We start from the raw sequence: 22858 nt of genomic DNA, 5'->3' as shown, positions 1-22858 counted from the left end.
GACTGGTGGTGTAGACCAGTCTTTTAGGGAACACACCTGAATTGTAGTAATATATTCAGTATATGTATTTTTGAGAAGGGATAATAAACTGCATTTAGAAAGGAATAATACACATATGTAACATGTTTGCAACTTGAAACATTAAATTATTGCCATATATACCATATATCCAGATTTCTTTCCTCCCATTGCTTATTAAGAAAACTGAATTTTTAGAATTTCCCCATTTATATATTTAAGATCTACAGTTGAGATTAAAAACTTTGAAAAGGTTTTTAAAATTTTTATTACTTTAAAAATACTGCTCTATTTTCATAGAACTATGGAACTGCTAACCAGTACTTTGTTGTTCATTCTAACATTTTTTGAATACGAACTAGTAGTATGTTCCTAGTATCATCACTGTAAATTTGCAGATAAATAAGCAAATGGGATTTATAGAAATCTACTGTTTAAAAATAATATATTCAGTTTCATATGTTCATTTGCTTACAAATATCTTCTGAGATGTTTTCATATGAAAAATGGAGAAAAAGGTCTCTGAAAAAAACTAGACAAATGGGTATTGGAAGCAGATAGTAATAGCAGTTTTAATAGTACAGCTAGGATTTTGCATTTCTGAGCTTGAGTTTGTTGAAGGACTGTAGATAAACAGCTAAAAACTTTGACTTTACTTCCAATGTATAATAAAATGTAGGCCTGTAATTACCATATCTTTCCACAAGGTGGATATTTTGATGTTAGGTTCTCCCCCCACTCCCCGCCCCCACCACCTTTTCAATTGTCAGAAAATTACTTAGGTGATATGACTTCAAAGTCTCTTTATTTTTATATTTTTTGAGACAGGGTCTTGCTCTGTTGTCCCGGTTGGGGTGTGGTGGGGGCCAAGGTGGTTTCTAAACAGTAGCACCTTTTCCTTCTCTTTGTTTCTTAGTAAGTATATTAATATTTCTATGTGAGGGAAATTGAAATCTTAGTTTTACATAATTTGGGCTCCCATTAATATTTTAAATTGAATATTAAATACAGAGAGCTTCTATATGTTGCTTAAAATAGAAAAAAGGTAAAGTTTTTGGTAGTTGGTTGGCTACAAATAATGGGTTATGAACAACATGTGTATGTGTGTGTATATATATATAATATATATACATCTTAAATCCTTTAAATTTAACTGACTTCTAATTAGAAAGGATTTAGATACATTTCACAAATGAAGAAATTGAGGCTCAGAGAAGTCAACTGATTCACAGAAGGTTACAGAGCAACTAAGAGGTAGAGCTGGAATTTTTCTACCATAACAATTTATTTAAAAAAAAAATATAATTCAATGAATAGTGTGTTTTGCTAGTCTCTAGGACTGATCATAAGTCACTTTGGACAAAGTGCTAACATAAAGACGCAGTAGTTTCTGTGGGCATCTGACCCAGTAGCAGTCTTAAGTAGAAAAGGAAAGATAGTGGAAGTCAATGAGGTAGCATGTGTGGCAAGAAGGCACAGAGGACACTCAGTTGCTCCAGGTGCTACCTTATAACCCTATCATCAGTAGCTAACATTTATTGGATTCCCAGAATGTCCCCAGCACTGTGCCAGCACTTTAGTTACTTTCTCTTATTTAGATACTACAGCAATGTTGTGTGCGAGAGATACGACCATCCTATAGAGAAAATAAGTAACTTGCTGAATAGCACAGAGCTTGGATTTGTGCACAAGTTCTGCAAGCTCTGAAAGTCATGCTCCAAGTTACTGTGCTTCCTGCCTCACCAGTATACCAGGAGGGAAGGCTCATCTCTGTAAGGACACTTATTTGAAAGCTAATTAAAAATATTTTTCAGGGAACATTTATTGTTTGTTTCCCCCTTTGTGCCGGGGTAAATTTCCTTTCTTTATAATCTCTCCTTCATCTAAAACTTTGTCTAACAATGTTTGCAGAGGTGAGCTTAAAAATACTCTTAAAGAGGGATACTTTTCATTTTGATAGAAGTTTTCAACAAATTATTGCTTATTTCTTGGTTAAATGCACTCATTTTGATTTTCTAAGGCACAAACCACATATATAAACAAAATTTACCAAACACATAGAAAGCTGGAATTCTCATTCATGTGTTTGGATTCTGATGGCTCAAAAGTAAAAATTGACTTGTTTCACAGATCCCTGTTCTAAAGTACCACTCATCCCAACCCCAAGAAAATGTAAAGCCTGGGTTAATTTCCTGCAATAAGTAGTCATTTAATTAAAGAACAAAATTAACAGGAATCAAAATGTTGCAGCTGTATTTTTTGTTAGACATTATATAAAAAAGGAAAAGTATAATACAGTAAATCATTTTGTATAACATGAACTTAAAGAGTTTTCAAATTAATAATGATCAGGATAAAAATGTCTTTTAAACATAATACTGAATGACATTGTCACATGTCCCTCATGTCAGAGGCCTGGGAGTGGTGAGCCTGCACATGCACGTTGCCCGTCCTCCATTACACTGCAGAACTGTAAAACAAGGTTGAAAGGCAAACAGTTTTCTTCTGATAGAGTTATGTTGGGTCTTAACTGACCCCAACAGTTCACACTCCTCAGACACCAAAGGAGGAAGGAAGTGTGTCCTCTGGTTACTCCTCTTGCAGGTAAGTGTGGTCAAGATTGCACCTGTGTGTGTGATCCTGCTCTTCTCACAAACACAGCAGGTAGTCTTGAGCTGAACTTCAGGAAAGTTCCCTGATGAATGTTCAGTGTTGGTATCAAAAAATTAAACACAAATTCTTCTCAGAAGAAAATCTCTATGGCCTGTGGAATCTAGATATTATAAAAAAGACAAAGAATTTAAGGTTATACATTTCTAGCAGTTAAAATAGCCAAAAACCTTCTACAAAGTTTTTGCTGCTATTTGCTACAAGGTTAAATTTGCTGCTATTAAAAAGCTTCTCAGAAGTCCCATATGTAAAACATGAGGATGGAGCTACTCTAGTTAAAATAGGGTAGAGTCTCAGAGGGCTCCCTACTCTAAGGCCCCTATTATATGCTGAATTCTTAGGACTACCTAGAACTTAGTTTTAAAACAGTGAGGTAAGCCCTTGAAGTACACAGAAAGGCCAGGGCTTTGCTAAATCAGTAGAAATAATGAATTTGTTAATAAATTATTGGAAATTATGGTAGAGTTATGACTTTTTATAGAGTATTATGTTCATAGTAATTTTAAAACACTTAAAATCTCATAACTAAAAATACTGTTCTGACTCTTAAATTCATATGAATTGTTAAAATGTGGTATAAAGATCTTAAAATTATTTCCTTATGTTCAAGTATTAGAGTCATTATTTTAGAAAGTTATCAACTTAGGACAATAAACATCTTTACTAAACATTTTAATGTATAATCAGAAAATGTACAAAATTGAGATTATGATATATAGAATATGTAGTCATTCTGTTTAAGACAGAATGAGCATTAAATGTAATTGTTCATTATTTACTGGAACTGTCTTTCCTAAACATTCATATGACCTATTCCTCCCCAAAAGTATGTTAGTCATGGGAGGTAACCTTAAAAAAACAAACTATTTGCTTAATTTTCTCCTATTCATCCAACTTTCCCTTCCTCCTTGATACATTCACCCCAAAACCATGGGTTAAGATGGAATTCCATTTACTTAGTTTCTATTCTATAGCCATATTAATCTTACAGAGTAAATCTTTCAGATAACAATGCAGTGGCCACTTTGTAACAAACAGAAAACTAAAACTATTATTTTAGTTTAAGGCAGTATCTACATGCAGGATTTCCTTTCTCTTTGTATGTGGGCCTTGAGCATGAGCATCTTCAGATAAAAGGAGAGAGAACAAAGCAACTGATTCAGTTGAAGGCTTGTTGCATCACAGTCATCTGCTTTAGAATTAGAGATATCTGAGGACTTCACATAATTACTACTGGTCATGGCCATAGAAAAGAAGTGGGGGAAAATACTGAAAGAATATTCAGTTCAATAAGTAAAGAGAGTTAAATCTTTTCCCAACTTTGTCATCACCAAGAAGCCCAGTGTCATCCCTTGCATATGGTAGCATAGACAGAGAATATATTTGTCTTAATGGGAAAAGTCTTGATTATGGAAGAATCAGCCAATATATTCCCAATGGAACATAAACTCCATGAAGATGGGAGCCTCCTTTATCATATTCACTGTTGCATTCTCAGCACTTACTCAAATATTTGCTGAGGAAACAAATACTCAGCTTTAGGAGAACACTGGCTGTGTTAAAGATGTGACTAATAATTTAAGATAGGAAAAAGTAAATGTGAGGGTGGGGAGTGACTAATTTCACAGCAATTTATAAGTGTAAATAGTTCTATAAATTGGAGGAATTCTGAATATTAGGGGGAATTAAATACACAGAAAAATTACTTTCATTGCCTTGAGGCTTATTTTTGTTAAATATGCATTAACTACTTAAATAAACCAATATTGTTACCATACATATCACCTTTCACCAAGTCCTAAAGGAAATAATGGGAGCAGGCAGTATTCTTAATTGAAGTACATTCTGTTTGTTCAATACAGTTCTCTGGAAAAATGCTGAATTTGTATAGCCGGATACATGGTTTGTGGTAGCGGGGTGGTGTGTGTTTCAAAAATAAGTACCATGAAATTCATACAAACAAATCTGACCTTGTCAAGTGCTTGCTTGATGCATGTACCTCCATTTCATTACTTTTGTACTCATTTAATTCTTTACGAATTGCTGCCTGAAATTTAAAAACAAGACATTGTTTTTTCAGGATATTAAAAAATTGGGAAATTAGCATCATGTTTATAAATTAACCATTCCTAATACTTGTTATGTAATACACAGAAAAAAATAAACAATTTTTGGTTCATCATTAAAACTGCCATACTCATTATTATAGTCCTACCAAGCTAGTATGTAGCTAATATTCTGGAAGTCTTTGTAAAACATTTTATTGATACATAATATTTGTACGTATATACAGGGTACATGTGATATGTTATATGCATAGACTACGTGATGACCAAGTATTTGGGATGTCCATCACCTCAAGTATTTATCATTTCTATGTGTTGGGAACATTTCAAGTCCTCTCTTCTAGCTGTTTTGAAATATACACAACATTGTTGTTAACTATATTCACCCTACTCTGCTATAGAACATCAGAACTTACTCCTTCTATCTAACTGTATGTTACTACCCATTAACCAACCTCTCTTTCTCTCCCCAAACCCTGCCACCCTTCCCAGGCTTTGGTGTCTATCATTCTACTGTCTACCTCCATTACATCAACTTTTTTGATCCCACATGAGTGAGAACATGTGATGTTTGTTTTTCTGTGCCTGGCTTATTTCATTTAACATAATAACATCCAGTTCCATACATGTTGTCAAAAATGACTGGATTTTCTTAAGGTGGAATATCCATTTTGTGTGTGTGCACTGTATTCACATATGCATATATACACGCATTACATTTTCCACTCTATTGATGGACACTTAGATAATCTTGGCTATTGTTAATGCTGCAGTGAACAGGGGAGTGCAGCTATCTCTTCAATGTACTGATTTGATTTCCTTTGGCTCTATACCTAGAAGTGGCATTTCTGGATCATATAGTAGTTTTTAAAAAATATTTTGAGGAGTCTCCATACTGTTTTCCATAATGGCTGCATTAATTTACATCCCTATCAACAGTATATAAAAGTTCACTTTTCTCCTAATCCTTTCCAGCATTTTTTTTTAAATAACTATTCTTTTTTTTTTTTTTTTTTTGAGACGGAGTCTTGCTCTGTCGCCCAGGCTGGAGTGCAGTGGCTGGATCTCAGCTCACTGCAAGCTCCGCCTCCCGGGTTCACGCCATTCTCCTGCCTCAGCCTCCGGAGTAGCTGGGACTACAGGCGCCCGCCACCTCGCCCGGCTAGTTTTTTGTATTTTTTAGTAGAGACGGGGTTTCACCGGGTTAGCCAGGATGGTCTCGATCTCCTGACCTTGTGATCCGCCCGTCTCGGCCTCCCAAAGTGCTGGGATTACAGGCTTGAGCCACTGCGCCCAGCGTTAAATAACTGTTCTATCTGGAATAAGATGATAATAAGATAGTTTTGATTTGCATTTCCCTGTTGATTAATGATGTTGAGCATTTTTTCATATACCTGTTGGCAATTTGTATGTCATCTTTTGAGAAATGTCTATTCATGTCCTTTGTCTACTTTCTAATGGGATTTTTTTTTACTGTTATTCGAGTTCCTTGTATATTCTGGATATTAGTCCCTTGTTGGATGAATAGTTTATAGATATTAATATTTTCTTATATTCCCTGTTGTCTCTTTACTCTGTTGATTTGTTGTGTAGAAGCTTTATAGTTTAATATAGTCTCATTTGTTTATTTTTGTTATCTGTGCTTTTGAGGTCTTAGCCATAAAATGTTTGCCTGGACCAATGTCGTGGACTGTTTGTTCTGTGTTTTCTTTTAGTGGTTTTATAGTTTTTGGGTCTTACATTTAAGTCTTTGTTCTTCAAGTTGATTTTTGTATATAGTAAGAAATAGGGGTGCAGTTTCATTCTTTTGCCATATGGATATCCAATTCTCCCAACACCATTTATTGAGGAGTGTCCTTTCCCCAGTTTATGTTCTTGGCACCTTTGTCAAAAATCAATTGGCTGTAAACATGTGAATTTTTTTCTGTGTTTTCTATTTTCCATTGGTCTATGTGTCTTTTATACCAATAACTGTGCTGGTAGTATAACCTTATACTATATTTTGAAGTTAGTGTGATGCCTCCAGCTTTGTTCTTTTTGTTAAGGATTACTTTGGCCATTCAGGTTTTTTTTGGGTTTCACATGAATTTTAGGATGGCTTTTACTATTGTTGTGAAAAATGACATTGGTATTTTAATAGCGATTGCATTGAGTCTGTAGATTGCTTTGGGCAGTATGGTCATTTTAGCAGTATTAGTCCTTTCTATCCACAAACATGAGATGTCTTTCCATTTATGTGTGGCCTCTTCAATTTCTTTCATCATTGTTTTGTAGTTTTCCTTGTACAGATCTTTCACCTCCTTGGTTAAATTCATTTCCAGGTATTTTTGACACCTATTTTAAATAAGATTGCCTTCTTGATTTCTTTCTCAGCTAGTCCATTATTAGTTTATAGAAATGCTACTAATTTTTGTATCCTACAACTTCAGTGAATTTATCAGATCTAAGTTTTTTGGTGGAGTCTTTAGGTTTCTCTAGGTATAAGATCATATTGTCTGTAACGAAAGATAACTTGACTTCCTCTTTTCCAGTTTGGATGCCCTTTCTTTCTGTTGCTCGATTGCTCTGGCTAGGACTAGTATTATGTGAGTCTTCCATGAATTAATTTGCTGGACTGAAGTGGGAAGACAATCCTTCCCCCAACCCCACTCACTCCATACCTAAACGGACCAAGCACATGCTTAGGGCACTAATGAAACAGGAACACCAAGGTAATGAGTAAACTGCAGCTTTCAGTGAACTCGGAATTTTATAATCAGAGATAATCTAGAAATAAGCCTTTCTAACTTCAGCATATATTAATATTTTGGCTTCCCCAGGCCCACTTGCATCATGTACTTCCTTCTCAGATAAACACTCGAGGGACCCAATGAGACTAAAACATCAAACATAGCCTCTGGGACAAGGAAAGTCTTTAAGAACTTTAGGGGTATATTATTCTCATACTCAAACACATCTGCAGACTACCAAAGATACTTCTCCTTGTATCATTGTGATCCTCTGAGCACATCAATCACAAAGAACTAGGCAAGTTAGTCCAACACGTTCGCATTTCTCCAAGTTGATGCAATATCTATGTACATACTCATACTCGGCATATGAAGAATGAAGAACAATTAGCAAATTTCTTTGCCTGAATGTGTAATTTTTCTCTTCCTAAAGGCTTTAAGTCTTCTGAAAATTAATAGAAGCAAGAAGGTAACAAAAAGACTCTATAGACATTCGTGGGCTTAAATCTTGCCAGTCAAGTGTTTGATCACAGACGAGAACTTACCCTCTCTGTGCTCAGCAAATGTCAGGCAGAGACTCTATGACCTGCTTCCTCCTTCTCTAACCGTTCAGTTCAGACTCCTCAGGAGGTTCTCAGAGATACTTCAAACTGCACAAGTCCAGGGAGAGAATCTAGAACCTCTTCTATACTGTAGAGGCTTTCTTGAATTCCTCTTTATCCCCACTGTAGCTCTTCTTGTTTAAACTTGTCAGTTGATCTCTTATGGCAGCCTTGCCCACCTTTGATTTATCCCTTATACCAAGGTTTCTCAATTTCCACAGTCTTGACATTTGGGACTAGAAAATCCTTTGTTGTGGGACCTGTTATATGCATTGTGAGATGCTTAGCAGCATCCCTGGCCTCTACCAGTAGCATCCCGAGTTGTGACAATCAAAAATGTCTCTAGACATTGCCAAATGTCCCTCGGGGCAAAACTGTCCGCTAGCTGAGAACCATTTCTCAATCTGACCCTGAATTGTCTTTGAGAAACCAATATTTACTGCAGGTATACCCTTAATTTAAATAGTTGAGGACTCCCATTGTCTATGAATAAACTCCCTGGCATGACATATTTTGCCCTTATTATAACATCCAACACCCCCCACCAGCACAGGCAGTTATGTACCTTATCTGCTGCTGACAGTCTCGTCCAGGGTTTGTCTGCCCTCCTGTCATAGTCCTGCGCTTTTGCTACTTCCACGTAATCACTGAATCGTATCAGAATTTTTCTGTCTCTTAATTCATCAACGGTGGGTCTCTGATTAAGCTAAAATCAAAGATCATCATAGTTAAGTATCACATGCCAAACTAGCTTTTTTGAAGCACTCTGAACAAACAGCACCTTTCTAAAAAAAATAAAAATAAAACTGAAACTGTGATATATAACCTGAATACAAGCAATCTCTAATGTGAAGGGCTTAAATTATATACTGTACCCTTAAGTCACAATCCCCCTTCCTCCAAAATATTTTATCAGAAGGAGTCACACCCCCAGTAGTACATAGCACCAGCTCAAGGAATAGTTAGTGATTTAACTTAGAGTTGATGGCATCAATGGCTTCAGGTACAATTAGATAAGCTTTTTCAAAGTGCTAATAAAGTTATTATATGTCCAGCTTAAGAAGGATATTCTGTTAATTTCAAGAGAATTATTATGGAGCAGCACAACAAAGAAGGGGAATCCAGAACACTTGAATAGAAATGGTCAGGGCTTTAAAAGTAGATTAAGGTGTATAGAGTTGCTACCTGTATTGGCCCTAGTAAATGTTAACTATTTGAGTCACAGATAAGCTTTCTGCAACTGAGGAACTTCTAGACATATTAGAGGTGAACAAAAGCAATGAGTGCAAAATGTAACTAAAACACTGATACCCAGGTATGCTTTTCCTAGACACTGTAAATTAAGAAAATGCCAATCAACTTCTGGCTTCCACCTGAACATAAGTAAAAAATGTCATGTGCGTTGTGCACCTCTCCAAGTGCTACTGTGCTGGGGAAGGACTTCGTCCATAGGGAATGTCAGAGGGAGTTAATTCATTGTTGTTGAGCAAATATCCTGATTTAACTGATGCCATGTTGTCCAGGAAAACATTATTCATGATCACAGAGTGATACCTAGATTACTCATCCCACCTGCTACCGAAGCAGCTGTTCTCTAGACCACCTTTATTATTCAGGCAATAAAATGCTTATAGTACCTTTCTTGTCAATCTTTGCTTGATTTCTCTTCTTTCTTCCTGCTCTATCTGATCATTCCTTTCTGTGAAAGATTAAAATAGGGAAAAAAATGACAAAGAGAAACAGGTTGAAACGTTCTTCTCTTTAGCAGGAAGGTGTACCCAAGATATCCGTATTTCTGGGAGCTGAAGGTAAGATATTAAAGAGATCTTTTTCCACATCACTCTTTGTGGGTTTTTTTTTCCCCACTTTGTCAATCACTGTTCAGGAGATCATGGTCTCATCACGGAAATACTTGTACTAAGCGAAGCTTTGCTGTCATCCCAACCTGGTCTCCTCAGCCCTTCTGTGCATTAGAAACAACCACAGATATGGCTGCTGTTTAAGGAAGTAGACATCTCTGTGTCTGTCTTTCTCACTGATTTTCTTTCTCCCCAAATATCTTTATATTTACATCTAGCACTTAGATGCCACATTAAAAATATCTGTAGTAGACTAAATAAATGTGTATGTACATTTCAATATAAATAGCACTGCCACTACTTTTTTTTTCCTTAATAAGCATACAGACTTTTTAACCAACGTAAAACATGGAACACCTTCTTCAGCTCCTGGGCAGCATATGCTTGCCTGAAATTTATATGTTCAGACTATATTTCAAATCTTAACATATCTGTGAACCTAGCTGACTCTCCATTGCTGAAGCGTGAACACTGTTATATGACAGTGCCTTGTAAAGGAGCCCAAGTCCCTCAGCAAAATTAGCTTTGCTTGGTAAGTTGTGACTATTAACATTCAAGCTGTGCTCTCACCTATACTTGGAAGCTAAAAATAGACGAAAGTGCTGAGATATAGTACAAAATGTAAGCGTCCCCCTGGGATACAAGATAATGGCTGTCCTATTTCTGGTGTTCTGCGTTGCTAAATAAAGCCTTAGGTCCCTGACCTGAACATAGCTCCATTCCTAGGAAAGAGATTTCAACAATCAGCATTCCTAGAAACACTGCTAGGTTTTGGTAAGGGAAATCCTGCCACTTGCAGTTAACACAATTTCACATTATCTGCCTTTATTTAAAAGATGCATTTCAAATATTTATACCTTTGTGGGATTGGTTATATGAGAGTTTAATATATTGTGCTTTCCAGTAATTTTTTTAAGTGAGTCATCTTGGACTAGGGTGTTTTAGAAAAGGTAATTAAATCCTATTTGTGCTTAATTCTTTATACAAGTGAGAAACCAAAAGAAACCATACTTTTAAGGTATCATCAGAAAGCTGATACAATTAGAGAAACGTTGTGAAAGTGTCCAGATAAGGCCAGCCATGAGGGATTTACGTGACATAAAATTTTTCAGATTTCTTTAAAATAGGCCATGGGCAACTCCCATGTGAAAAGATTGAAACAAGTCAGATCTTTTTTTTTTTTTTAAATCTTGAAAAATGTCATCATTACTACGAAGGTCACTAGCAGGGTCTTCAGAGAATTGATCTTTGAAAGTTCCTGTCAGAGTGCTTCTTCGTGCCAGGCGCTCTGTTGGATACTTCCTCCAAGAAGTCCTCCCTGTTAGTCTAAGCCCACAGACCTCCCCTTCTCAGCTCCCCTTAGTGATATGTTTGTGGATCTCATTTCCAGACCCAGAAAATCCCGTGCATTATACAAAGCAAGGGACCCATAATCAGGACTGCTACACCCATATTTTCTGGAAATAGCTCCAGCAGCTTGGACAGTTAGTAATACATGAGTCTTCCATGAATGTCCAAAACGTATTACTGCTTCTGATGCAGTAGTTAAGAAAATGGGCAGTGGAGTTAGGCAGACCTGGGGTTGAACTCTAGTGCTATCCTTGTTCCAATATTCATTTGTTAAAAAGTACAGACCTCACAAATATGTTGCAGTGATTAAATGAGGGAATATATACCAAGTACTGAATACAGTCCATGGCACAGACTGGGCCTAATAAAGAATTACCATCAGCATAGAAAGGGGCCACTGCTCTCCTGCTTTTCTATCCATGTTATAGTGTTACATGGGCAGAGTTTTGAGTGCTCCTCAGATATAATTGCAATTAGTCATGAGTTCCCCCTTGAAGCAAACACAAAAGTAATATTCTAAGGATTGATTACAAGAAGAAAATGCAATATAGTATAAGTGCTTGAAGTCCTGTGTATCAAGAGCCTATGAGTATGATGTTAGGCTATATATAGTTACCCTATTCTCATCTCCACAGAACAAAAGAAAAACCAAACACCCACCACAAACCTAGCAGTAAAAGTCTCAGGTCTTCCCACTCAGGACACCAGAGAGGGCTTCCAAGCTAAGGACAAACCTACATCCACTAATGAAGGCACAGTGTTTATGGCGGGATTGCCATGGCCACCGCAGAGGAAACTCATTTTCCCTTCTGTGCACTGAAGGTCAGTGCAGTCAGTTTCAGTTATGCACTTGTTAGCTCCCTGTCACCAAAGACAGTTCTATTTCTAAGGCTCTGATATTTATTTCCAAAGAATAACACAATTAGAAGCACTTGCTGGTGGGAAGACCTAGGAAGGAAGAGGCTGCTACTGAAAGAAGACATGGTTCCTGGGTTAAAAGTCTGGGCTGTAGTACTCTTCCTGTTCCAAGGCTACTTGGAATGTGGTGCTTCCTGTGTCTTGAACTTGCCTGGTTCCAGTCTGGACTGCTACTTTTAGTAGCATCTGCAACTTACAAGCTTTACAAATAAGTGACTTAATTTTTAAAACTTCAAATATTTGGCAACTGAAACAGCTTGACTTTTCTGTCTGCCTACTTAATTAAGCATGTTATCAATGAAAAGCTTTTCTTTAAATCCTCGGAGATGGTATAGTTAACACAGAACCGTAGTCACTATATCTTAAGTTTAAAAAGTCAAATGAAGAAGTCTTTATCTGAGGGTTATTTTCGACAATCTATAAAGAAGGGGATTGTTTTAGGCAGTTAATGAAGGCATTGAGGCAAAGAAAGGAGAGAGGAATCAATTCAAGTTCAGTACCCAGACCAACAAGGGGCTCTGCGGTATTTTCTGACAGAAAGTCAGCTTGGTACCATCATAACTTCGTAAAAAGAAAACAAACTCAGAGAAAGTCTGCAGTATTCATCACATAAAGAGAAAAAGAAGTCCTGTAAAAATCCAAGCCATTAGAAGATACTTTCTGTAGAAAATGTTTTAAAAACTGAAAATGACTAAAGAACTATTTGAGAAACACTTTTTCAAGAGGTTTGGCCACCCCTAAATCACTAACTTTATGGAATATTTAATGGAATATAGTGCCCTAGAGCATGGAGGTTACTCATGAACACCTGTGCTCAGCATATCCTATAACTGTCCACCTAACTGGAAATGCAAGGGGGCGCAAAGGCTGGGAGCGACAGAGGGTCCTGGAACCTCAAAGTCCTCAGCCACATGAAAGCTTCCCATGGCTTCACTGTTTCCCTGAGCTGACTGCTTTATTCCTCCCAAGTATAACAGGCAAGGGGCGTGTCCTCTAGTGAGATTTATGATGCAGTTCATGCTTTGTGATTTCTGTAGCCAAGAAGAACCCCGACCCAAACTGCCAGGAAGACCTGCTTAAAACCTAACGTGCTTAGACATATGGAACTAACCCTGAAAATAAAAACATCTTTATGCTAAGAGGAGAGGAGTTTTTTTTTAATAAAAAGAATGTTTCTAGATATATCAGCTTTCCTTTGGGGCTTGCTTTCAGAATTCCTCAGCAGCTCAGGTTTACTGAGCATAGAGCATTCCGCTTGCAGAGAAGGGCTGGGTTATGGGAACTCAGAATTTGTGCAACAGCCTCACCACACGTGAAGGAAAACCTCTAGAGGAATCACCAGCTACTCACGTTTCAAGATATTTCTTCTCTCCAGCTCTTCCACGGCAGGTCTTTGGCTCAGCCGTCTGCGGAAAAACACTAGAATTACATTTTGCACCATAGTGGCTGCCTGCAAATTCCACCTGGGGTCTGCAAGGATGAGAGGTGGCTGGCACACCCCTATAGATCGCCTCCCAAAATGGGGAGGAGAGAAAGTGAACCTTTGGTTGTTGCCTCTTGCTGGCAAAATCAAGTCAGACTTCCAAGTGAGAGTGAAAGCTGCCCCGTCACAGAGCTAATACTAGGGTAGTCCTTGTTCCAACTCCGCATGTGCAGGTCTTCATTTTTCTGATCTGTCGCCCAAATCTTGCCTGGTCTGGACTGTTCACCAGAGCAGTGTATTTAAGCATCGAGGAGATCTGTTCAGGAAATTCTTTTTCCTGCCCATTGGCTTAGGGAGGGGTGGGTAGCACCACCTGTTTTCAGGCTTCTAGATCCAGAAATGCTGGGAGATCCATGCTTCCCAGCACTGCCTCCGTTGTCAGCACAGGAGACACCAGCCGTGGGAGCACTGATCTCTCCTTCCGGCTTTCTGCCTGCTGAACGGCTGAGTAGAGCCGCCTGTGCCCAGCCCAGCACAGGGGGAGTGTCTAAAGACGTCTAAGGGGCCTCCCGCCTCTTGTCAGCAAGCATAAAGCTCAGCTCGAGCGCTGAATAAAAACTGGGAATCTCTTCCAGCCAGCACAGCTAACAGAGCTGAGCCCACCCACACGCATTCCCCTCCCACCATCAGCGCAGACGGAGTGTGCGATATGAAGACAAATTATTATTTCTTTTTCAAGTGGTCTCTCATTGAAGAAGTTGGAGGATGCAGCCAACAACAGTCACCACCAAAAAACATAAAGGGCTTGTCAGGAGAAGGAGGCATCATTATCCGAAATTAATGCCAAGCTCTGATTATTTTTGTGACTACAATAATATTGTACTTGGGCCAGAGCCAGAAACCTTCCCACTTCCAGATCCTCTAACCACAGCAGGGAGACAACAGGGCCCAGTATTTGAACACCCAGAATTTAGGGCCATAATATTTTGCCCCGGCGAGGATGGAGGCTCCATTTAAAAATTATTTATCTCCTATTTATAATCCTTGTCCCAGCAGAAAGCCTAGGACGTTGCAGGACTCAACCACTCCTCCCTCCCCACTAGAATACAACCCTTTGTGGTTCTGCTCCCCCGGGGGCTTTGTCTTCTGGCTCTGTGGGTGGTTGCTTCCACATCATATCTCAATGTTCGGTGAGACTTGAACCTCCCCTCTGACAATTCCTGGCTGGAATCCTCCCCGGTCCCAAACAATGCATGCAAAGCCTAGCTCACTAAGTGTTGCTTCTGCAGTCCGGTCAAAACACCCCAAAGGCCATTCATTCAAGCACTCAGGAAATGACTGTGAAATATTTGCTCTGTGCCAGGCACTGTTCCAAGCCCCCAGAGCACAGTGCTGAATATGGGAAGACTCCCCTGCCCTTGGGAAGCTCATAGTCTACAGCAGGCTTGTCTAACCCGTGGCCTGCAGGCTGCATGCAGCTCAGGACAGCTTTGAAGGAGGCCCAAAACAAATTCATAAACTTTCTAAAAACATACATTATGGGGTTTTTTTGCAATTATTTTTAGCTCATCACCTATCATTAGTGTATTTTATATGTGGCCCAGGGAAGCTGAAAGATTGGACACCCCTGGTCTAGAGGTAAAGGCAGACAAATGAACAAAATCATCTCAGAGAGTGGTCAATGCCATGGAGGAAATGGGGGATATGGTGGGTGAGTGGTTGGGCAGGGGCAGATACATTCAGAATATGGCAGAGATACATTTTGCTGAGACTCAAATGAAGAGAAGAAGCCAGTGTGGGAAGACCGTAGCTCTCTCCACAGCGTCTCTTAACTGTTCACACACGGGGCTTAACCATTGAGGGAGTGAGGACGGGGGCGGGGCTGGGGGATAATCAAGACAGACTTCATGGAAGAGGAAGCTTCTGAGAGAGTTATACCGAATCCACTTGGTACAGCACTGTCTGCAAGGGTCTTGAAGAAGGAATTAGGTTAAGGAAGAGAAATCATCAGGAAATTGGAGTTGTCTGTGGTCTCCCCTTAGAGCTGGGCACCCAGCGTTAGCTCGCTTCTCAACGTATCTGAGTCTCTGTAAACAGGGAATGGCAAGAGAACCTGACAGCCACTTTGTCTGGATAAAGATGGGGCAGGCCACCGTAGGAAAAGCAGAAACAAGCCAGATCCCCTGGCCCCAATGCTGCCCACAGAAGGGCTCGGAAGCATGAAGGAGATGGGATGCAGGGCGAAGGCACACAGGCACTTTTAGAGCAAATAGAAAGGAAAAATCCCTGAAGCCCTGCAAGAGTGGGTGCACCATGTTTTTTACCCATGAAAAGGTACTTCCTTTGCAGAGCTCCTCTGGCTAAGAGGGAGAGGCTGTGTGTAGGAATGGGATTCTGGGAAGTAAAACGTGGAGTCCTAATAAGTAAGCAACAATGAGGAAGAGGTCCTAGTTGGGGGAGAATAATTGTTCTGAGAGCCGGCTAATCACAGACAACCCACTGGCATGACATCCTCTTTCCAAATATCTTGTTCCACTCGAGGCCTCAGCAGCACGACCTTATCTGCACATAAGGCCCTCTGGCACAACCCTATAAAACTTCCTTCCAGCCTCTTTGCAGGCAGCCCCTTCTCTGCTGTGCTGCCCATTGCACCCTTGCAACGGATCTTCATACTTTCTCTAATAAATTTGCCTTTCTTTACCTACAACTGCCTTGATAAACTCACTGTCCGCAATGCTGGCCCCAGCCATTTGTATTTTATGTGTGGCTCAAGACAATTCTTGAGCCAGCTGCCCAGCCAGGAACACCCATGGGGACACCTGAGGAGTGAGGCTGTGCATTTCCTCAAATCTGAGAAGTACTCCAAATGCCCCTGGAGGCTGGTGTCCACTGGCATGGCCCCCAAACAAGGCTTTTCCCCCCTCTTTGTTGGAACCTTATCTCTCTCATCTAAAATGAAAATTAGTACCAGACCCTCTCAATGAGAATTAAATGAGATAATGCACAAAAATGTTTGTGACAATGCATGCTTGGGATATAGTAATTTCTCAAGAAAACCCAACCTGTGACTTGCCAGCTGGTCGTGGACCATGTTCCCAGAAAGGCATTTCATCCAATTGATACATCTCAGGAAAGCGTGGACATCAAACCAGCAAAAACTGCGCAATTGGTCCCAAGGCGCAGAGGCAGTCTGGTGGTCCAGTCGCTCACTGCAGGGCTTCATCTAGCTGCCAAGCTTCTCTCTGAATGTCACCAGGGCACCCCTGAATGGTCTAGAATATGCAGTCCTCTGGATGGACACAGCCCCGGAGGCACAGGGTTGTCAACAGAGCAAAAGGGTGCTCAGGCCAGGACCCCACTGGCTTGTCACCAACCTGCCTCTCTACCCACAGAGTGCCAGGACCCCACAGCTGGAAGGGTGGATGCAGAGCCCCAGACAGCACTGTGGGTCCCAAGACCCTCCCTGTGGTTCTCACCAGCAGAGGGGATTGAGGTGAGCAAGAAGACCCCTGATTGCCAGGTGAGGGTGTTGAGCAGGGTCTTAGGGTGGTGCTGCCAACCCAACAAGGCCAGGCCACTGTTGAGACTAGGCTGTAACCTGGACATGAATGTCTTCCCAGAAGGTGATACTTTAGTTGGGATCCAGAGGATGATTGGGGATCGCTAGGTGAGGAGAGGACATGTGCAAAGGTCCTGAGGTGGGGTCGTTTAGATTGCATGGAGGTGTGTGTGCACCGAGTCTGAGCAGGGGCAGGATGCACACAGCCTGGCATCCCTGGAGAGGGAGTCTGGATTCACTCCTGGAACCCCAGAGCAGCACTGAAGGATTTAAAGCAGACCTGGGTGAGACGGGGTATGAGTGTGCCAGGACTAGATTTGCATTTGGAAACACTTCCAGATTTCTGTCCAACAAAGACAGAGACGAACCCACTAGCAAGAGATACGGACCTGCCCAGACCCCCACCAGATACCAAGGACAAAGTGTGCTGCAGGCCTGTGAGGGGCCCCTGAAATGTTTAAGACTTGGGGAAGAAGTTGGCCATATGGCAAAAACACCCCACACTCCAAATTAATACTTGTTACCCTAAATATATATAAAAGATACCCTTTTGTCCACCTGCTACCTGAAGCTATGCTAACTCTTCATGCAGAGTCGGGGCTTCCAAAAGGAAAAATGGCGACAAGCCTGATGCCAAGGACAGACAATTACTTTGCCAACATTACAGGCGAGACCCTTGAGGCTCAGAGAGAGAAGAATGTGATCAGCAGCTACTACGGCTGGAATCAGAACCCACAGCAAGTTCCAGATGCGAGGAGGACCGAGGCAGGGAGGAACCCCAGCAGCACCAGCTGGCAGGAACCAGCCAGCAGGGACACAGCTGGGATGAGGCCCAGGAAGCAGGCAGAAGCATGCATCACAGGTCACCACCCCTGCCCCACAGCATGCTGACCCCTACCTGACACACAGTCACCACTCAGGCCAGGGTGGCCCAGGATATTTTCTGGGCAGAACCATGGCCAGGAGAAGGGCAGTCAGGTTGAATGAGTCATGAAGCTCTGCGAGAGCAGACCTAGAGCCAGTGCAGGCAAGGGGAGCAGCCTGTGTCGAGGAGCAAAGGAATGGGCGCCGGTTCCTCCCCCTCACTACATAGCCTGCTTGGCCCTGCCTGGGGCAGGGATGCTGCGCACTTCAGGATCAAGGTGCTCTCCGAGGAGCCACAAGAGACGTGGCCGGAGCACAGCTGCGCTTTGGCAGCTGCAGAAGGCCTTGTGGAGGGGTGGGGCAGGGCAGGTGGGAGTGCAGGACCCCTGTGGGATTCCCCAACCCTCCCCACCCTCTGCAGCCACTCGAGACTCCTGATTCAGAAATGGGGTGACGTCCTGATGCTGCCTGGAGCTGGGGAAGCCACAGTCTATTTCTGACTCTCCCCACTGAGAAAGCCTGAGTGTGGCAGTTAATTAAAGCGTCGCGTGGGTGTGGGAGCGACACTAAGAAAAGAAACTCCAGAGACAGAGCAGCATCTGCCGGTCTCCCCACCTGGTCCCTGCTTGTGCACACACAAGAGGTGGGGATGACAGGGAGTCTGGAAGGACCAGGCTGGGCTGGGAAACCAGGCAGAGGCTGAGCAGGCCCTGGAATGCAGACAGGAGTTAAAGGTATCGAGTGCGCCACACCCTGGAAAACAGTGTCTGTATGTCCAAGTGTGGATGTGAGTCATTTATGGGGGCCCTGGGGGCCAAGCGGGCACCAGCCAAACAGGTGACCCCACAGGCACTTTCTGGTTCCGAGTGTCTCTCACAAGACAGATCTGTGGCAGTCACCTGTGACACACCTGGTCCTGTGCTGTGAGTACTAGAGGAGACAGAGCAGGGGACAAATGATGGGGACGAAAGGGCCTAGAGGTGGAGCCGATGAGACTATCGACAGTCTAGACAGTCAGAATACATGGAGGGGCTCCGGGAGTCATGATGCAGCTGTGCCACCCACATTTCCAGGTCTGTGGAGGCTGTCAACTGTCTATTCCACAGTCAGCACTGGGGCCCCAGCACTGGCACAGAGCTAGGATTCCAGTTCCCGCTCTGACCCCTGCCAGCTGGGTGATGGGGTCACGCCCTCCCTTACTTGAGCCTCTGATTCCCCAGGTGAACACCTGCCAACCAAACCCACAGGGATGCTGGGAGAGTCGAGAACACTAAATACAGGAGGAGGTTGGCACACAAATAGGTGGCATTATCATTACTACTATAGCACTGATATTATTCACCTGCCATGCTGAGCCCAGGTCTCTTCCAGCTTCAGCCAGCAGAACTGCAGGCTCCATCCTGCCCAGAGCCTCCTTGCAGGCCTGGATCCCCAGGAAACACTCCTCCTTCAGACACTCACAGCCTCCTCCATCAGACAGATGCTCACACCCTCTTCCATCATCTACTTGTTCACACCTCCATCAGATGCTCACATCTTCCTCCATCAGATGCTCACACATTCCTCCATCAGACACTCACAGCCTCTTTATCACTGACGCCCTCTCCATCAGACGTTCACACCATCTCCATCAGACACACCCTCCTCCATCAAACACTCACACCTTCTTTCATCATCTACTCACTGTCCACTCACCCTCTTCCATCACACACTCATACCCTCTTCCATCAGACACGCACATGCTTCTATGTCTGTCATAGCCTCTTTCATCAGATGCCCCCTCTTCCCCCATCAGACGCTGTCTCAGTGCCAAGCTTGCACCAGTTTCTGAATCGTCCTCTGCACACACTGCTCAGCTGACTGCCTTCCTGCACGATGAGCATAGCAGCAGGGGCTGCAGGTAATTTCAGGAAGTGGAAGGACACAGGGTCAGGAGAAGTATAGTTCCAGCTCCCCAAGCTTTGCCTCCCTGATGAAGCCCCAGCCAGCCAGACTGCCCCACTAAATACACATCCCCCAAGTCTTGATCTCACCCCAGCACAGATGTCACAGAAGAGGTTTGAATCAACATCTAAAGTCACCTCAGTGTGGAGCAGAAATTGAGAAGCAATTCCTTCCATACAAGGCAGAATGCCTTCCTAGAGAGAACAGACAGCACTACACCCACAGGGGACGCCTGCGCTATTTTGGGAGTCTCCTTTCTGGGAATGCCAATCCTGCCCCACAGCCGCCTTGAGTCACTGAGAAAAGCTGGCAGCCCCCGCCTGGAGATGGGATTCCCCAGTGAGGCAGTGTCTCCACACACCATTCACACGATGCATTGATGCATCGTCAGACATGTGATGGCGAATGGGGCAGATATCTCCTCTCCTTGCCCCCAGGTGCTCACCATCAGGGTGCATGGATGACAGGCATGTTGATCATATGTCTCAGAGCATCAGAGCAACGTGGGTGTGTCTGGAGAGAAGTTCAGGAAGAGAAGAGGACTCTCCAGGCCATAAGATGAGGCCTGGATGATGAAAGACACAGCCCAGAGAAAGACCCGGGATGGGTGTCCAGGCAGAGGGGATGGAGTGTGTCCACACTAGGAAACAGCAAGAGGGATGCTCTGCCCACTGAGAGCTCAGCTGGGAGGTGGTGGCTGCTGGTCCACAAGCCCAGGGCAAGCCCCATTCCAGTACCCAGCAGTCCTGACTTCCAGGATGCCAGGGAGGATGTGACCCCAGGCACTTTGAGTCCAAAGCCAACCTTTTCACACCCTGTTCCCCACCTCCTCACACCTGCTCAGTGCCCAGCATCCTGGGCTCAGAGGCTGGCTCCAGCCACCACCCAGGCACTCACCAGACCCCTGGGAGATCTGGCTCCTCTTACTCCCCATGTCCAGCACCCCAGGGAGCTCCAAGTCTGCTGAGTTCTGCTTGCATCCATCCATCCGTCTGTCCATCCATCTGCCTCTCTCCATCCCCTATGCCGCTTCCCTGATCCAGGCCACAAGCCTCGGCCCTGGATGATGGAGACTTCCACAGTGTCCACCTCCCTGCCCACAGCAGCATAACTCTAACTCCCACTCCCACGATGAGCTCAAGCCTGGGTTCCCACCATCCTCAGGACAACCTCCAAGGCCTTCAGCAAAGCCTTTCAGTCCACATTGACCCCTCCAGCAGTGCTTCCTACTCCCACCCCTCCCAAAACTCTGTGCCCGATGATGGCCCCACGCTGAGCTGTGTTTACTGATAGGTGGCTGTTCACACTGTCCCTGTCCGGCAAGGATGTCCTTCTCCTCACACAGAGGTCCCCAGCCCCACTGGACCCCACACCCCCCCCCCCCATTATAACAATTGTTCTGTCTTGTCCCTTTTCCTCCAAATCCCTCATATGCATAACCAAAAAACAACATAATACCCTATCAGCAATATAAAGGAGGAAAAAGGAAATTAAGTTTTAATCAAATAACGCATATTCCAATAGGTAAGTACCAGGCATGGCTGGATTAGGTAACACAACGCACACTGCCAGTGCTGCCCCTACAGAAAAATCACCATCACAGTGCCAGCCACAAATGCAGACAGACCCACAGCTGCCACACTGGTCACTCCATGCCCTGAGAGAGACACTGGCAGAGGAATGCTTCTTGGTGAAGTTCTGGACAAAGCAAAGTTCCCTCCCCCCTCTATGGGAGAGGGTTCTGGCATTTGCATTCCAGGAGACGTCACCTGTAATACAACTCCACCAAAATACCTCCTGTGTGTGTCCACAGTGCACTTAGGCTGAGGCTCAGGTCCTCATAAACGGGCTTCGGACTCTCACGAGTGTCCCAGGGACATTCAGAAGTCAAGTGGAATGGGGGGCCGGTCTTCATTGCTAAGAAAGTGCCCCATGGCTGCAGAACGCTGCCTCCTGGGACCATCCTGAAAATACAGCAGGAGCCCCAGTTGCTGTGACAATCCACAGAGCTGCCCCGAGTTTCTAAAAGGCCACAGAGAACGGCTGGCCTGCCTCCTATGTCCTGAGGGCACAGGAAGCAGGGCAACTTCAACTCCAGGAAACCCCGCCAAGCTTGGTGCGGTGGGGGGCTTCTGATGCCAGGAAGGTGTCCCATGCCTCTTAATGCCCACAGTGGCATGCCTTCAGGCCAAAGGCTCCTGCCTACTCTGTCCTCCCAACCCCACCCTGCAGGAGAAATATGTCCCCTGGAGCCTGGGCTCCCTCCCAGGGCAGCGCAGGAAAGAACTCCAGGTATGTGGAGTTGGCCCCCCAGACTCTCCAGTGTCTCTTGTCCTCCACCTCCTGGGTGCAGCCAGTCCCCTCTCTGCACCTCCATGGTCTCACCTGGTGAGACTGAAAGGAGAGAGCCATATGTGAGGGGGCTAGCCAGGCCGCCGTGCCCTGGGCTCTGCAAGCTGCACACTGCACTGTCTCCATCACTGTTGCTATTTCTGTTTTGTCAGCCTGGCTCTGTGACCCACCCTAAGCCAAAAAGGGACTCTAGACTGCCCCGCCCAGGGATGAGTTAGCGCCCCTGGGCTACAGATGAGTCCCTCACCCTCTGCACCAGGAACAGCCCCGTTGGAGCTGGGGAGGGGTCTCGCCGCCAATCAGCCGCCTGTAGCCCGGTGTTCTAAGGCCTCAGGTGAGGCACAAAGTTCACTTCCATCCCCGCCCATGAAGGCCAGCTGGTCACCAGCACCAGTCTCTCTGAATGGTTCCCTGGCTGCCCCGAGAGGCTTCCCCAACTCCACCGTGGACATGCCCCTTCCATCTCCTCTTCCAGGTGCTAAAGACAGCAACACGGACACCAAG

General features: G+C 43.6%; 1 protein-coding gene across 10 annotated transcripts in view; it reads right to left on the bottom strand.

Moving 5' to 3' along the window:
- Positions 1-2202: 2202 nt before the first annotated feature.
- PHACTR3 (phosphatase and actin regulator 3) overlaps positions 2203-22858 on the bottom strand; it is a 271324-nt gene continuing 250668 nt past the window's right edge. For all 10 annotated transcript variants that reach the window (XM_005569489.3, XM_074005622.1, XM_065523361.1 and 7 more), the window contains 5 exons: positions 13563-13618; positions 9723-9784; positions 8651-8791; positions 4659-4735; positions 2203-2791 (listed from right to left, as the gene is read on the bottom strand). In XM_005569489.3, the coding sequence (XP_005569546.1) occupies positions 2776-2791; positions 4659-4735; positions 8651-8791; positions 9723-9784; positions 13563-13618 (352 nt within the window). In that variant the 3' untranslated portion in view covers positions 2203-2775. The remainder of the gene's footprint in view (positions 2792-4658; positions 4736-8650; positions 8792-9722; positions 9785-13562; positions 13619-22858) is intronic.

The sequence above is a fragment of the Macaca fascicularis genome, chromosome 10 (genome assembly GCF_037993035.2).
Source record: "Macaca fascicularis isolate 582-1 chromosome 10, T2T-MFA8v1.1".
NCBI lineage: Eukaryota > Metazoa > Chordata > Mammalia > Primates > Cercopithecidae > Macaca > Macaca fascicularis.
Note: the sequence above shows the minus strand (reverse complement) of the source record. Positions and strands in the feature narration are given on the sequence as shown.